This window comes from Acipenser ruthenus, chromosome 2, assembly GCF_902713425.1.
Source record: "Acipenser ruthenus chromosome 2, fAciRut3.2 maternal haplotype, whole genome shotgun sequence".
In the NCBI taxonomy this organism is placed as follows: domain Eukaryota; kingdom Metazoa; phylum Chordata; class Actinopteri; order Acipenseriformes; family Acipenseridae; genus Acipenser; species Acipenser ruthenus.
In genome coordinates, this window is record NC_081190.1 from 104,283,312 (window position 1) to 104,301,511 (window position 18,200).

At 37.3% G+C, this 18,200-nt stretch overlaps 1 protein-coding gene across 4 annotated transcripts in view; it reads left to right on the top strand.

The window, feature by feature from the left end:
- Positions 1-18,200, top strand: part of LOC117408611 (actin filament-associated protein 1-like) — a 93,006-nt gene that overhangs the window by 60,823 nt on the left and 13,983 nt on the right. For all 4 annotated transcript variants that reach the window (XM_034013762.3, XM_059005182.1, XM_034013761.3 and 1 more), the window contains exons 4-8: positions 7,070-7,178; positions 7,617-7,828; positions 13,211-13,390; positions 17,294-17,386; positions 17,842-17,917. In XM_034013762.3, the coding sequence (XP_033869653.3) occupies positions 7,070-7,178; positions 7,617-7,828; positions 13,211-13,390; positions 17,294-17,386; positions 17,842-17,917 (670 nt within the window). The remainder of the gene's footprint in view (positions 1-7,069; positions 7,179-7,616; positions 7,829-13,210; positions 13,391-17,293; positions 17,387-17,841; positions 17,918-18,200) is intronic.

An 18,200-nucleotide genomic window follows, 5' to 3' on the forward strand; every position in this document is an offset into this window, starting at 1 on the left:
CAACCTGGTTGTCCTTGGAGGTAACCCATTCAAGTAGTGACCAGACCCAGAAAATTATTCTGACATGATCTACACAATCAGAAACTAAGTAAGGTTGCTGGTTATGCATCTGTTGCAAAGAAGAATAAAGTTACACAGATTTATAGAGGAGTAGTGTGTGTGTGTGTGTGTGTGTGTGTGTGTGTGTGTGTGTGTGTGTCTGTGTGAGAATTGAAACCAAGACCTGAAAACACTGCAGCCTTTTCACAAGATGAATCCCCTGCTAGCACTCCCATCTTGTGGCACTTAAGAGAGTGGATGCACTATAAAGCAGTTACGACCTTGTTAACAATGTTCACGTCGCGGGCCGAGGAATGAAAACTGGGCAAAGCTTCTAAGCAAAGTTCAAGAAGCCACCCCCTGTTTTCAATACAAACAACATGTGCAACATTTATTTATATTGTATATAGGGGTCTTTATAAATTGATACTGCTGCTTTTCTAAATGTATTATTAAAAGGTTATGCATGCTTTACAGGGTGGTGTTGCTGAGGGGTCCTGGTATGAAAATATTTATTAATCTGATGAAGTCGGACTTAGATTTCTTTATACAATGGCCTATTCATGCAACGCCCCAAGTAGATCCTGCTAGGGAGTATTGGATTTGTGCCATGAAGATTTAAACCAGCAGGCTGTATTAAGAAAGGCCCTGTTATTTTTCTAACAGATATTCCTCCAAGGACAATGCGAGTTTATGTTTTTTTTCAGAATCCTAAAACAAAGGTAGAAACTTGCGTAATATTTTCATGAGAAACATAATACAGTTGAACCAATATGCTCACTGTTCTTTGAATTTTTTAGTAACTGAATCAAGAAACATAAAATTTGTTTTTTTAATGTTTGGCACTGGCCACAAAAGTTTAAAGTGTTGTTACAATGAAAACAAAATTATGTTATTTAAATTGACAGCCCAGCTGGTAACAAGATTGTTTGATGGCGATTGTTGGCCTATTAAGTTTTTGTTCACATTTCCAAGTGAAAATGCAGAAACTATGGGCTTTTATATTAGTATTTCTACAGGATATGCTTCATAGATATTTAAACATGTCTAGTATTGACCACAGCTTATATTGTACAGCACCCTACACATTATTATATATGTTTCATGCATAATGAATGGGAACTGTTTTGTTGTGAAATTATGTTTCTTTGATTGGGAAGCATTATGTAATGTGCTCTGAATCACATTCCCATATAGACATTTTCTGTATTTTGTCCATGTGGCAGTGTGCCCTGCCCCTGTGTGGATTTTGTGTTATATGTTGCGTGTGGTGTGTTAATTGGTGTATATATATATATATATGGGTGCACGAGTGTTGTTAAAATATATAGTTGTATTTAGGCACGGGGATTGCACAATCACACCAAGTGCAGATAAAGTATGTAATAGTATGTGAGCACGGGGAGTGCACAAATTAGTTCACGTGCTGGGATTCAAGTGAATAATGAATTAGTAATTGAATCCCGGCACAACCGTATGTGTGTTCGGTGAGTGGAGAGGAGAATTAATTAAAAAAAAGAAAAATAAACATTACAATTAGAAGGACCGGCACGATACCTGTTTGTTTGTTTTGACTCACTGTATTTATTTGTCTGTTCATCCACTGTTTGTTTTAGTCTTAGTCCATTTTGTTTGTCTATTTATTTTTCCCTAAAGTGCCGTGTGCCATTGCGTCTCAGTTTCAACCCCAGTACTGCCTGTCTGTGTGTGCCTTCCGGGTATGTGACGTCACTGTTTGCCACCAGTTGGCACAGAAAAGTGTATGTGCATTGGAAAGGTTAACACTTACAAGCAAATATTTAATTATTTATATTATCAAATGTGCCTTGCAAACAAAGATCCTATTATGTGGATCAGTAATTTGGTAGATTTGCATGTTTGCAAATTTATATAAAGAAAATAGGCATGACTAATCTAAACACAAAACTATTTAGATTTGATAAATGGTAAAAGGGAAATTAAGTATAACCTCCAGTGAAACAAGACTATCTGAAACATTAACTATCAAAAATGCCAGAATATAGTTTGTCTGCCAATAATGAATCTGGATTATTTTACTTTTACAAGCAGCCCACACAATTTCTGTCTAGAAGTAGTTCCTTTAATAGGAACTGAAAAAAAAAAAACATGAAGCCCCAGGCATATCCGACAGCTTTTTTAGATTCTAAAGAAATATAAGTTTTTTGCTAGGATTCAACCAGCCCCGGGGTTGGCACTGATAGGCTCCTCACTCAGCAGTCTTCTGTCAGCTAAGGAGGCTGTGTGGTCCAGTGGTTAAAGAAAAAAGGGCTTGTAACCAGGAGGTCCCCGGTTCAAATCCCACCTCACCCACTGACTCATTGTGTGACCCTGAGCAAGTCACTTTACCTCCTTGTGCTCCGTCTTTCGGGTGAGACGTAATTATAAGTGACTCTGCAGCTGATGCATAGTTCACACACCCTAGTCTCTGTAAGTCGCCTTGGATAAAGGCGTCTGCTAAGTAAATAAATAATAAGCCACAGTTTTAGTGACAATGATGTGAGAATACTACATATATTGTAGGTTTACTTGTAGTTGTGCACATTATAAGGTGATTTATCCTTCTTTGCATCATTTGTTTAATGTGTGTGCCTTCTTTAAATAACATCTTCAGTATGCTGATTACCATTATGACCTGTGATTGATATTAAAAGATGATATTGTTCAAAAGTGCACATGTGGGCCTACATACACTAGGATAGCCCATTTTAATGTGAAAAGCAGAGTAAAGTATATAGTCAGCTATTGAAAAGCTGCATGGTAACTGTGAAATAACTGCACATTTACCATATTAAACATTTATAAGGGAGTACTGTAGATATTGCTGTACAAAATGCAGTTGAATTAGATGATTGATTTGGATTGATGTGGGTCATGGCATAACACCATCATTATTGAGTACATTATTAACAGTCAACCTTTGTTAACTCGACTGGTGGATAACTCGGCACCTTCACTTAATTCGACAGACAGTCTTGGTCCCGGATTTTCTCCATATAAAATATATGCCTCTTAATTTTTTTATTCAACACTATGCTTTACTCGTAAATCGACACTTCTTATCGATACCGAAGGGATAAAAACTATTAAAAAGACTAGTGGATAACTCGACACTGTCGTTTCACGTGACTGAACTCTACGTGACACTCGTTTCACGTGACTGACCTCCAACTGGAAATGGATCGTTCATTCATCCATTCACAACTACTAAGTATAGCTGGTTACAGTATGAGTTCACAGTGAGAGGGGAGCGAAAAATTAGTTATTGTTCAATTAGCTTTAAAACTCAGGTTATTGAGGATAACAAGCTCGTCTGCAGAACTTTCAAAGCGCATGCAAAGCAATCGACAATACTTGAATTCTTTGTGAAACGGTGTTGTTTATTACTGTTTTTGTTCACCGAGTTAATTCTGTATAATGTACATTTCTTAACTTTTGCAATTTAAGCCGTCAAATTTGACAGTACAAGCCAATAACTCAAATTATAGTCAACAGTTTGTGGTTGGATTGTTTTCGTAAAAATAATGCTGTAGTTATTTTATTAATTCTTTTTTCAATTGTATCGAGTTTGTACAGTACTGTATACTGTAATTGATTTATTCACTGAAGTTCTTTCAATCGTTTCCATAAGGACATTTAACTAAAAAATAAACTTGTAAATACTGTAAACATATGAGTTCTGTTGCTTATATGCATGTTAATGCCATGGCTCATGTGTACCCGTGGTTAACTCGACACCTTGGATCAGTCGACACTAAATGGGATCCCCGTGGGATGTCGAGTTAACCGAGGTTAACTGTATGTAGAATAAACAGTTCCTGTAGGCTAAAGTTTTGTAGAAAGGCTGGTTTTGCAGAAAGGAACTATTATTGTTCTAATTTCAATCTGACCAGCACTGGCTCTCCCTTTCCTTTTCCTTTCCTTTCACTTAATGTTGTAGAGATGACAAATGTTGCCAATAATTAGTTCACAAAGGCAGTTCTCCCAGAGGAAATAAGATAAGGTTTTGGGGCCCCGCCATGGCTTACAATAAATATATTAGAAGGACTGACTTCGTTCTCGTTCTAATGATATGGTTGGTGGAAAGTTTGGCAGCATAAGAGTGCAAAAACATGTCGTAATTAACATCTGTTTTGCCAAAACCAAAGAGGTTTTTTTTTTTTTTTCTGCAACAATTAATGAGGTTTCCTTTTTGGCCTTTTTCTTGAAGTGCAAAATGTTTGTATAGTATGTTTTCGGTCTGACTAAACCATCTGTAACCAATCCATTTGGGGCTAAAAGTGTATTGTGAACTTCAGATACAGTATGAACTTAATTTCAAACCGTGGTTCATAGAAGAGAGAATAAACACCATGCAGCCACCCAGCACATAAGAAAGACAGTTTGTAAAAACGATGCTGGCAGAACCCTGGACTTTGATTGCAGTGCTTGCTTGATCTGTTAATGAACACAGGGATTCAATCTTGAATACATTACTATGGTATTACCTCATTCATTGTTGTTTTTTGAAAGTTATATTTCTGCCAGGGTTCAATAAAAATGATTGGAGTAGTTGTGTTTGTGCTGTACCAAAATAACATGTGGATAGTTTAAAAAAGATCCTCATTTTGTTTTTTAAGAGCGAGTTTGGTGTTGGAGCTTTTAACATTTTGCTATTTAGTGACATTCAGATGTATTGTATTGAAATGGGAAATCGTAGATGATAGTTTACATTTTTGCTGGCACTAATATTCAAACAAACATTGCTTGAAATTGGCGGTCTGAAGGTTGTGAACTTGTGAAGCAAGCCTCACCGCCAACCCTCACTATGTAATGTATTAACTGATATCTGAAATAAGTGAAACACCTTCCACTGTACATAAAAGTGTCCTAGCCAATATTTTTTTCTGAACAAAAGTTTATCTTTTGCTTAATTGTGCTTTTATGGAAACTTTTTTTTTTATTTATTTTTTTAACAAATGTAAATAATTTAAGACAGCAAGCTGTTATTGTCAATGCCAAAAATGTGTGTATTAGTCTTGTTTATGTTGTGTTTACTTTAGATAAAACAAATGATGCTGCTACTAACAGGAAAACTACTTGAGATCTCTTTGCTTTATCTCAATGGGCCTTTTCTTTTAAAATAAATTGAACTAAAGAAGTACATGACCTAAATGAATACATGCACGGATAGTATCATTATATTATTATTATTATTATTATTATTATTATTTATTTCTTAGCCGGTGCCCTTATCCAGGGCGACTTACAGTCGTAAACAAACACAAGATCCAAAGGCTCAGATCTACTCATCTACTGTGCATAGGAAAAATTATATTTTGTCGCTGCAGAGAAAAGGTTATAAATGTTTCATTCAACTTTACAATATAGAGAAATATGATACTGAAAATGTTTGACAGAATTATTTTTTATAGTTCGTTGAACTTTTCTTTTCTGGTAAAGGCTGATCTGTGATGTAGCTAAAGTCACGCTGTTAATCAAAAACACAGAACACAAGAAGCTTTTTATAATACCATATTCCTGCCACAGAAATGTAATTGAATCATCTATTTTTTCCATTGAATCAATTTGAAAATATTCAGATTAACTGCTAGTAATGTTGGAATGTAGTATTTGCCCTGTTTACAATTATTGGGGAAATGTATGCGTGTTACAGTATGAGTTTCATGTTACAAACAAGGTATGTAAAAAAAAAAAAAAACAACAAACAAACAAAAAAACGAAATACAAAATTAAAAAAAAAGAGTATCTAGAGCACAATCTAATCAGTGTACATGTTGCTAATTATATTAAGAGGTAAAAATGATTCTTGATTATCACACACTAGTAATTGAGCAAGTTATTTCAATGCTTTCAGACACATAATCTCCATCATTTTGGTGCATATGCCAACAATCATTTAATTTGTAGCTTTTCCAGAGCACTGGTTATTTATTATTAGAAACTGGCAACAACTGTTGTTACATTGGAGGGCTGAACCATATTCAGGTTGAGATGGCTACAGCAGATTGCCTAATAGGCTTCAAACATTCAGCCAAAAGAAAATATTCTAACGAAGAACAGGTGGGGAGGTGGTAAACCTTCAAAAACATACATATAATGACCATTAAACTTGCAAATAAACACAAAAATTGGAGTGTTTTTATTAAAGTTTTCTCTTCTCTTTCCATACAAAAAAACAGGAATGTTCCCATATGGTAACCCAGTAGTGTAGTAAACACTTAAGCAAAAAGAAGTTCAAAGAAATTCTGCTTTGCGTTATTTAATTTAAAGTACATCTGGAGTTATCCAATACAAAATAGACTGCCACATGAACAGAACTACAGTAAGTGAGCTACTGAAGTCCTTCCTCTGAAAGGGGGATAAATGTGATATTGCATTTAAAAAAATGCATAAGCCAAATGGGTTTGTAATGATTTCCATTACATGAGAGTAGATGTTAAAACTTCATACTGAGATGCACACAGATTTTCTAATCTTGATCTACAAAGTATAATTTTTACCTGCCTCCTAATAAGAAGGCGGAAAAGGGAAATGGTCAAAGCTGTATTTTTTTTGATCTAGCTGTCCGTCATCTGTAAAGCATGCCACTTAGTAAATCAGCAGATTACTGATTTCTTCACAGATAACTCATGATCAAAGCTTTCCTGTACAACCACTGATTTAAACTCTTTGGGTCGTATTATTAAAGGCACATTTTTATCCAATCTTAGTAGAACTAACATTAAATGACTCAATCTAACTGCTCCTCCCCACAAGTAAACTGTTTCTGCCGAGTTTTATTGTGTCACAATTGTTTTATTCCTCTTTGAAAATGTTCTCTGCGCTACCATCAAAATAAGGCCCTTTACTTAAGGTCTATTTTGTAAATATTGGTTGCCCAGTTTTTTTTAGCGCATTTTAATATTTATGTGTCATCACTGTGGTGTGATTTCTTATATTAATGCAATCTTAGTGACACATTCAGTTTATTTCAATGCATTTACAGTATGTATTTATGTTTATCTTGCAGCCTCCTGATAATGGCCCCCCACCATTACCCAGCTCCTCCCTCCCTGAGGGGTATTATGAAGAGGCTGTACCACTTAGCCCTGGAAAGGCTCCAGAATACATCACCTCTCGTGAGTACCAGCCAAGCTCCAACATAAGCAATACTGATGGTATTGGGCGGATAACAAAATACAGACACAATACTGAATGAGAAGAACAGCGGAGTTCATAAACTGTATACCGGCAGTCTGAATCTGGAGTTTGAGTCTATCATTTATAGCAGCTTTAACCTGATATGTAAATTGCCTCTGCTAATTCTTCCTTGTGGTGATAATACAATTCCAGTTGTGTCAAGGCTGTGCTACATCATATTCTTTACCAAATGAGTATATCAGAATATGCAGATATATGAAATTATGCATGGCATGACAGACACATTTTCATATTTACATGTAAATATTGTGTACAGTATCTAGGTAATGGTGATCCACCTATACTTTTTCATGATACTGATAACTTCTAGTCGTAGTAGGGGGTTGTATGTTAACATGCTTGTTTTCTTCTTGCAGATTATGACTCTGATGCAATGAGTAGCTCATACGAGTCTTATGACGAGGAAGAGGAGGATGGTAAAGGAAAGAAGATGAGGCACCAATGGCCCTCTGAGGAGGCATCCATGGACCTGGTCAAAGACGCCCGCATCTGTGCCTTCCTGCTCCGCAAGAAGCGCTTTGGACAGTGGACCAAGCTGCTGTGCGTCATTAAAGACAACAAACTAATGGTATGATACTCAATATGTCTAGGGCATTGATAATACATAGTACATGTGTCTTTATTTTACTTCCCATCCAGCTGGCATGGATTTGGAATATGATCTATATGCATTCTCTCTTCTTCTTTTTTTGAAGTATGTTACTGAATAATGACATTTTGAATATTTTTATGGCATATTGTTACATAAAGGGAATGTATACCATAATGCTTAAAGAATGTTGTGCATGATTTCTCTTTGAATGCTAACTCAATGGTCTTCAGTCTGAATAGTATCATTATTAATGTTAGGTCCATCTTTCCTCCAGATTTTCCTATGTACACTTGGTGAAAAGAAGTAATTGCAGCATACAGTGCGTTTACATGGCCAGTAGTATTCCACTAGTATATGGAATACTGAATAATCCAAATATATATTCTGCCATGTAAACAGCATATTCGGAATATGAAGAGGAATATTCCACCTCTGCATATTCAGAATATTGGAGGTGGCACATTCTACTAGTATGCGGAATACTAGTGGAACATAAAGCCATGTAAACAGCATATTCCGACTATAACAAATACTCACAGCAGTAAACATGATGGTACGTGCGAGAAAACGCAGCTACGTTTGGTCAGATGGGGAGACATCACTTTTATTAAGGATTTTAAAGTCGTAAAACAGCTTGATGGCAAGAAACAGAAATATACGTCCACACCACCAACTCTTTACAATAAACAACAAACTATTCTACTACAATCAGCACTCTTGGTTTGCTGTGGGAAGCAAGGTACGCATGCGTTAATGGCATAAAAGGAATATTCCATTTAACATGTAAACGCAGAATATGAAAGGAATAAGAGAATTCCGCCTGCATGTATACAGAGCATTCAGAATATTCTAGTATTCCAAATACTTCCTATTCTGGCTACTTGTGCCATGTAAACATACTGATAGTGTGTCGACTTGAACTCTTGTTTCTTTTTAAGAATTGTGTAATATTGCAGATGATAGCCAGGCTGTACTAGTGGCTTCTTCTTATTCATAGGACTTTTTTTATTACTTTATGCTTCTGCAGTGTTTATGAGGACCACTGAGGAGCTCAAACAATAGTTCATATTTCCAAAGCATTTGTAAAGGCTCCTTTTTGTAGTTTTGTTTTTTTTATACAACTGTCAGTATCAATCTGTCAATCAATCAATCTTTATTTTTGATAGCGTCTTTAACGAGGGCCGCCACAAAGCACTTTACATGAAGAAAAACAAAAACAAAACAAAAAACAAATAAAGTAAAAACAGTAATTGTAATAACAACAGAAATACCCATAAAATAGTTTAAAAGTATTTGAAATAAATAAAACAGTCAAATAATGCTAAAAATTAAAAATAGTAAAATATTACATATAGAGACAAAAGAATATCATTTTAGATAATTGGATACGCCAGACTATAAAAATGTGCTTTTAATCGAGATTTAAAAGCATCACCCGAGGGAGCTTCCCTTACAGTGCTGGGTCATTACATAATTTTGGTGCAATATAGCAGAAGCATCTACCACTTGAGTTTTCTTCGGAATAATAGGTATAGAAAGTAACCTAGCATCCTCAGATCGGAGTGACTGATTGGGGACATATAGTATTTAAGGTAAGGTGGTGCAAGACCATTCAGATCCCTATAGGTTAATATCAACACCTTAACATCTGTCCTAAATCAGACAGGAAGCCAGTGTAGAGATGCCAGCACAGGAGTGATATGATCTCGTCTCTTATTCCCAGTTAAAACTCTTGCAGCAGCATTTTGTACAAGTTGCAGACAAGATATCACATTGCTACCAATACCAATTAAAAGACCATACAATAATCAATTATTTACAATATAAAAGCATGCATCAATCGCTGGAAAAAAAACCTCTCAATCTGGTAATGTTTCTTACATGAAATAAATACATTTTTGTAACATTTTTTAATGTGTGCTTCAAATGAGAGGTTTGGGTCAAAAATGACACCTAAGTTATTTTTTATTTCTGCTCTAAAATCTGGACATAGACAGTCAAGTACAAAATCAGACAAGTGTATATTCTTGTATTGTTTCTGAGGTCCCAATATCATCAATTCTGTTTTGTCTGAATTTAGCATTAGGAAGTTTTTAAACTTCCTAATGATGTCAGCAAGACAGGTATTGAAAATATAACAGCAGATCCATCACCCTGCTTGAGGAACAGGTAAAGCTGAGTATCATCAGTGAAAATGAACTCCATGTCTACGAATAATATTACCCAAGGATACCATATAAAGAGAAAACAGAATTAGGCCAAGAACCAAACCCTGGGGGATGCCACACGTAAGCTTTGATAAAAAAAAGAGGTCTCCTCAATTTTAACAAACTGAAACCTATCAGAGAGATAGGACCAGAACCAGGACAGGACAGTACCTGATAGTCCCACCATATTTTCAAGGCAATCAATTAAAACAGAGTGATAAATGGTGTCAAAAACTGCACTTAAAGCCAGTAAAACAAGAACCGAAGGCAAGCCCACGTCAGAGGACCACAACACATAATTTACCACTCAAATTAGTGCCGTCTCAGCGATATGATACAGCCTAAAACCTGAATGACATTTCTCAGCAGTGTTCTGTGCAGCAAGAAATCTGTTAAGTTGCTCCCCCACCACTCTTTCTAACACCTCGGATAAAAAAGGAAGATTGGATACAGGTCTGTAGTTATTAAGCACATTGGGATCGAGGGTGGGCTTCTTGAGCAAAGGTTTTATTACTGCTGTCTTGAAAGAATTAGGAACAATACCTGATGAAAGAGAGCTGTTAACAATATTTAAAACAGAGGTATTTATTTTTGGATATACTTCTATTAAAAGTGTAGTAGGAATGGGATCTAATGTACATTTTGTGGGTTTTGTATTTTTAACTATGACACGTCAATAAAAAAAAAGCTCTAAAGTTTGATTAGATTAAGATAGACCAAGAATCTTTGCATCGTTGTTATTGTCTCGATACAGTTGCTCATCTGATTTTTGATGTCCGAAACTTATTTATTGAAGTGATTCATAAACTCATCATGGCTTACTGGAGGAGTATTTTGTGTAACACACTCCAATTGCAGATTTGTTAATTTTGTTGTGGACTGAAAGAGAAATCCTGGGTTATTCTTATTTTAGTCAATAAGATCAGAACAGTAGACCAATCTAGCTAGAGTCAAGGCATCCCAGTATGCTTTATAACCGAGCTGGGTGTCCTTTTGGGAACTTTGGATGACAGTAAAACACGAATACTCAAGAAACTGTCCTTGCCTGAACAAGTTCTTGACTAAGTCATTGCCTATGACTGTAAAACAAGGGAAGTTAAAACTATCACAGAAGGTCCTGTAGGTATGTGAGTAGATGTTTTGTAGTTGTTTCATTTTGAAGAAGTATGCAGGAAGCCAACTCGATACATTGACCATCAATCTCAGTCCAATTTGCAGACAACCTGAAGATTCAACTCTCAGTTTCACTCACCCCTGTGGGTGGTCATTATAGTCATTACATTCATTTGACTAAATCTTCAGTGTGAGACCACTTTAGTTCACCTGGGGTCTTTAGAAACTGAGGTTCTCTGCAAAAATGTGTCAGCTCTCCCATTTATAACTGTAAAAGTTAGAAAAACTTTTCATAGGAAAATGATTAACACTGAATATGTAAATGAATGCATTTTAAGAACATAAGAAAGTTTACAAACGAGAGGAGGCCATTAAGTCCATCTTGCTCGTTTGGTTGTTAGTAGCTTATTATTATTATTATTTATTTCTTAGCAGACACCCTTATCCAGGGCGACTTACAATTGTTACAAGATATCACATTATTTTTACATACAATTACATTATTTTTTACACATTGTTTTTACATACAATTACCCATTTATACAGTTGGGTTTTTACTGGAGCAATCTAGATAAAGTACCTTGCTCAAGGGTACAGTAGCAGTGTCCTCCACCTGGGATTGAACCCACGACCCTCCGGTCAAGGGTCCAGAGCCCTAACCACTACTCCAGACTGCTGCCAGAATCTTATTGATCCCAGAATCTCATCAAGCAGCTTCTTGAAGGATCCCAGGGTGTCAGCTTCAACAACATGACTGGGGAGTTGGTTCCAGACTCCCACGATTCTCTGTGTAAAAAAAAAAAATCTGGTCGCTCTTCTTTGCACTCTTTCTAGAGCAGCAATATCCTTTTTGTAGAGAGGTGACCAGAACTGAACACAGTATTCTACATAAGGTCTTACTAATGCATTGTAAAGTTTTAACATTACTTCCCTTGATTTAAATTCATCGCTTTTCACTATATATCCGAGCATCTTGTTGGCCTTTTTTATAATTTCCCCACATTGTCTAGATGAAGACATTTCTGAGTCAACATAAACTCCTAGGTCTTTTTCATAGATTCCTTCTTCAATTTCAGTATCTCCCATGTGATAGTTATAATGTACATTTTTATTGCCTGCATGCAGTACCTTACACTTTTCTCTATCAAATGTAATTTGCCATGTGTCTGCCCAGTTCTTTTTTTTCTTGTTTTTTAATTTAAACATATCCAATTGTATTTTAAGCTCAGCTCACTGCTACCACCCCTACGCTGACTCGGGAGCGGCAAAGATGAACACACGCTGCCCTCTGAAGCGTGTGCTTTTTTTCACTCTGCAGGCCCGCCATGAAGCCAACCCAGAGCTCCAGCGTTGGGAGGACAGCGCAGCTCTGGGTAGCTTACAGGCAAGCCCGCAGGTGCCCGTCCAGTCTACAGGGGTCGCTGGTGCGCAGTGAGCCGAGGACACTCTGGCCGACCTAAGCCCTCCCCCTCCCCTATAGGGCGCATCCTGCACTCCACGCGGAGCGCCTTTTCAGGATGCGCCACTCGGGAGCCAGTGTCTGCCCAGTTCTGAATGCTGTCTAGATCATTTTGAATGACCTTTGCTCGTGCAAAGGTGTTTGCCACTCCTCCTATTTTTGTGTTGTCTGCAAATTTAGCAAGTTTGCTTACTATACCAGAATCTAAGTCATTAGGAATAGCAGAGGACCTAATACTGATCCCTGTGGTACTCCACTGGTTACCTCGCTCCATTTTGAGGTTTCTCCTCTAAATTTCGTACAACCTCTGTAGATTTAGTGCTTTTTTATGTTGTATTTGTTATTTCAGGCAGCATTTTTACACTCTTGGATCTTTCCTTTTTGATATTTTATTCAAGCTCATCTCATATTGCTCTAGTGAAAAAATATGGTTGTCATCCTTAACTAGCACAGAGTCATACCATTTGCAGTAACTTGCCTATGCTGGCTTTTTTATCTACAGTGTCACTTTGTTACAATAACCCCCTACTATTTACTTGTACAATAACCCCACATGCTATTTATTTTGTGTTCTTGTAGTGTTATAAAAGCTCCAAAGACCAGAATCCCCAGATGGAGCTTGTTCTGACTGGATGCAGCATCACCCACATCCCCAAGGATGGGAAAAAGAAGAAGCATGAGCTGAAGATCACACACCAAGGAGCAGACGCACTAGTGCTGGCTGTGCAGAGCAAGGAGCAGGCAGAGGAATGGTTAAAGGTATGGTCAAAGCCACATTGCAATTCATTTCTAATGACTGATTGCATCAATACACATGTCAATATAGGGCAATCATATAGTGTGTTAACAGCTAGATTCAGCTGGAAATACAATAGCATTACACTGCAAAGTTTTATTATTTAATTAATGTGTAATGCATATTCCAGCTGGGACAACCAACACCTTCTGTTATTGTCTGTGGATTGTATGGTGAAAATGTAAGATTGCTATCAGGGCATCTCCAGATGGTTCTGCTGCTGGTGCTGCACTTGCTTATTTTAAAAAAGAAACTTCCCAACCACATGATAATGAATTTCCTCAAAACTTTTTCTGCTTCGGGACAGTTTCCATGGTTTACGCTGACCTTTGTTCATCTCAGAACACAATTTTGCTGTTTTCAGAGCCTTTGGTTACAAACAAATAATTCCCTCTTCCGTTTTGCCCATTGCTGTATTTTCAAAGCAGCGAGTCGAGGAATTCTTAGCAGCCTGACCTGAGTCTTCTCTGATTTTATTATCCAATTTCAATTCATATTTTTAAACCATTCTCCAACCATCATTTTGAAAGAATGTGCATCCGACAATGGCTCTGTTGAGTGTCTTCACAAGGATCCTGGAAGCATTTCATGAGACTCCTAAGTTTCTGGTAAGTGATTCAGATACCGGTTACTAACTAGCTGCGGAAGGAAGTTCTACAAAACCTTTACCACATTAAAATAAAGCAAGTTTGATTTTAATGGTTAAGACAAGTGGACTTGTGTTTTACATTACTCATGGTACAACAACATCTTTGCATGGATTTTTTTTTTTTGTTTGTTTAAATTTAGTCGTCGCCAATTATTTTACCCCGGTTTTCACCCCAATTTAGCATGCCCAATTATTATCTGTATCCTCGGCTCACTGCTCGCAACCCCCCCGCCGACTCGGGAAACGGAGGCTGGAACACTCGTCCTCCGAAATGTGCTCCTGCCAAGCCGTCATTTTTCTCACTGCAGATCCACAGCAATGCCACCAGACCTATAGTGCCAGAGGACAACACAGATCTGGCGGCTCCACTGCAGAGCCACACGCGCCCTATCGGCCACAGGGGTCGCTGTTGCGTGGTAAGCCGTGGATTCCCCTGCCGACCTAAGCCCTCCCTACCCGGGCAGCGCTCAGCCAATTGTGCGCCGCCCCCTAGGAACTCCCAGTCACGGTTGGCTGTGACATAACCTGGATTCAAACCTGCGATCTCCAGGCTATAGGGCACATCCTGCACTCCGCACAGAGCGCCTTTACTGGATGCGCCACTCAGGAGCCCCTGGTTAGACATAGTTTAATAATATTCAATAATAATGTTTATAGTGTGTGATAATTGCATAGGGTTCTCTATGCAAAGTTAGTAGCCACATGTAACACTTTCATTTGGGTCTTAAAAAAGGCACACTAAATGAATACCCAGTGAAGAAGAAGCATTTTAGTAATTAGAATTAAATACAAATAAATGAATAATCAGGTGTTCTGATAAAATGAGCAACATAATGCTAAAGTAGAAAGGTAGGGTTGGTTTCCAAATTATCTTGCAAATAGCTTGCTTTAAAAATCCCTGAAAAACTACAACATCTTAGAATCGTCTCATGTATTGGCACGCTGAATCATTGATTTATTACAGATGGAAGTGTTTTGGATACCATGCACATGTGTTTCTTCAACATTAAACATGAGGTTACAAGGATATTCCCAGGGAAACTCCACCCCTAATTAATCCTTGGGGTGTTTGGATCTATCGCAAAGCCAGAACATTAGCAAATACATTTGGACTTGATAATTTGGTTTGGAAATTCAGCACTGAGTTGTTCCACATGAGGTTGATCAAAAAAACATTCTCGATACAGTACTGGATAATGTATTGGAACACAAATGTGTTAGTAATGCCCAATGTATTTTATTATCTTTTAGTTCTTATAATATGGGATTGATTTTCTCTGTATTTCCTTCTAACTCTATCATGTTTCTCTCTCTCTCTCTCTCTCTCTCTCTCTCTCTCTCTCTCTCTCTCTCTCTCTCTCCTCTTAATCCTCTTCTTCTTTGGCCTGGTGAGACAGTGGCAGTGTGTCCAGTATTGTCTGCGGTTCGGTCCTGTGTAGTGCCTGTACTATGTTTTTTGTTCTATGCAGCATGAATGAATCCAGACTTCTGTACTGACTATGCAGTATACAGAAGAACCTATTGTATACAGTTTAATTGGTTCCAGGGGTGCGTTAACCCAAGACAAAAACAACAACAAACAAAACTAGCTCTCGCTGAAAAAAAAAAAATCTTGTTTAATCTTTTTAACGATAGTGATTGTGTTAATCCCATGCTTCCTTGTTTTCTTTTATTGAACATCGTTAAACTGGGCAGTTTGCTGTATGTGAAGTCACAGGATGTAAAAGGTGAAACTGAATTTCCAAATACACCATATTTTTTTAATCTGCAACTGAGTCCATTCTGTCCTACAAAAAGCTGAATTTTCTGAATTAGACCCATAATAAAATGTGGATTGATCAGTTTCCATCAGTAGCGTTCAGTTGGTAGCAGCATGTGTAAATGAGGTCTGTCGGTTAATAGAGGCTATCATGTCTTACAGGATCGGATGGGACTGGTTGTACTCTACATATATCAGTACTCCAGGGGTATTCGAATGAAGGGAGAAAGTCTCTGAACGTCCTAACAATGAAAAAACTGTCATGGTCCCTGTAAAAAGCAGTACAGTGTAGAGTGTATAAATACTCAAAAGAGTTTTTAATATGTTGCATAAAATGTGTGTTTAATCCTTAAGCAGTGTGTAGGGTGTGTGTCAGTGCTTTGAATCCTGCTTTCGTTGTTCTATGTCCTGTAAGCTTGTGTTTCTTGAACACTTAAAACTATTCATATTGTATAACTGCATTTGAAACAGAATGCAAAATCTGCCATGCCCCTTAGTCGTCGTCTTCTTCTTACAAATGAAGTATTACTAATCCTTTCTTTTTTTTTTGAAGATATCGTAATGTGTATGGACCATGACCCATTTTTGTAAAGTTATTTCCATTATGAGTTTGTCATTCAGAGAACAAAGTAGACCCAATCTGTAGAAGATTACGTTAAGCAGTAAAGATAATATATGAAGTACAGCCAGCATGCTGGTTTATTGTACTGTATGTGGCTCCATGAAGATAGAATTTGAATATGATATGGTTCTGTTATGTAAAAACCCATAGCACTGTAAAAAGTAAAAAAATAAAAATAAAAAAGCACTTTTTTTTCACACAATAATAATTTCAGTTTTTTCCCCTGTGAGAAAGACAGCAGTATCTTCTTTTAAATGTTTGTTTTAATTTAATTTTTAGCACATTACTGTGCACACAAGTGAGTGTGTGAACTGAGTGTGTGGTAAGAGCAGTTGCTGAAAACATGACAGCCATTGTATGAGGTTTGGAGAGGAGATTGATGTGAGAGGGAGAAAACTTCCAGGAATTCATTGTGTCTCCGGTTTTTCTTTTCGGAAGTTTTAACATGGGTAATTTTCTTTGACTGTGCAGTACTGATATTACAGAAAGAAATAAAATGAAGTGGAAAAATCGGCCCTCATTTAAAGATAAAGCCCTTACTTTGATTTGGGTTCAACTTAAATTCTTCTTTGTTGTCTTTTATAATGACGTGCAGACCTGGAAACAAAGTGCTAGTAACTACTTCCAGCAGTTACAAGTCAAAAGCACAATCAAAGAACCCACGTTTGGCCACTGGTGACATAAGTCCAGTACATTTCTTGTTTTTTTGCACAGCCCATCTTAGTTTTACGATAACAGATTGTGACAACCTAAAAAGGGAACTCTATTGCTGTATTGTATGTACTGTATTGGTATACATTGGTATACCCACCCCTTGCAATTTCCTATCATTTTAGGTGATTAAAGACGTTTGCTGCAGTTGCAATGCAACAGTTGATTCAGATGGGGCTGCCTCCAGTTCTCCATTATACAAGACAGAGCAAGAAAAGGTAAAAAGTCAACTGAATGTTTCTTTGATTTTTGCATGTCAAGAGGAATCCCATATCTACCATAGCAGATCACCCTTGGAGCTATGTTAAATTGAGGTATTGGGTAGTATTGAGGGTGTCATACTGTATTTGGCCACCTGGTGGTGGTGGTGTGCTTTAAAGGTACCAATAAAAGCTGAAAAGGGACTTTTTATCCACCATATTCAACAAAACATCAGTATTTTGTTTTCAAACATGGCCCTAGTAACCACTAATAAACGGTTTTTCAAGCACTTTTCAGAGTTACATCTCATTACATTCCAACAGTTGGCAAAAGGGACAGAAGTGGCGCTGAATGGTTTACACTTACATATGTTCTCATGGATCCTGTTTAGGAATTGTGTATGTATTAAAGCACCCAGGCACTGTTAAAACAGTTTGAAGCCTTCCAATAAACACTCTTTGTACCGTTGCAGAAATTGTCATGTGACCGGCCATGTTCGGATGGAGAGTGGAATCTAGAGAACGGAGTTGCTGATGTGAAAGAGCAGGGTAAGTATGTCTGAGTGATGTGCCAATTGTGACTTCATTTAGTGTGCACGAATAAGCTCTTTATTAGTTGCGTCACAGAGATACGGAAGTAAACGATTGAACTGATACTGATGTCACATGTACTGGAATAGCTTGCTAAAAGGAAGTTTGTATTAGAAATGTTAGGAATTTCATGGAAGGTTGAAGACACAGCAAAGAATGCATGGTGAGGGGCCCTAATATATACAGGCCAGCAAGGAGGGTCCTTTTGGAGACTTTTCTTAAAGAGTAGAAAATCCATTAA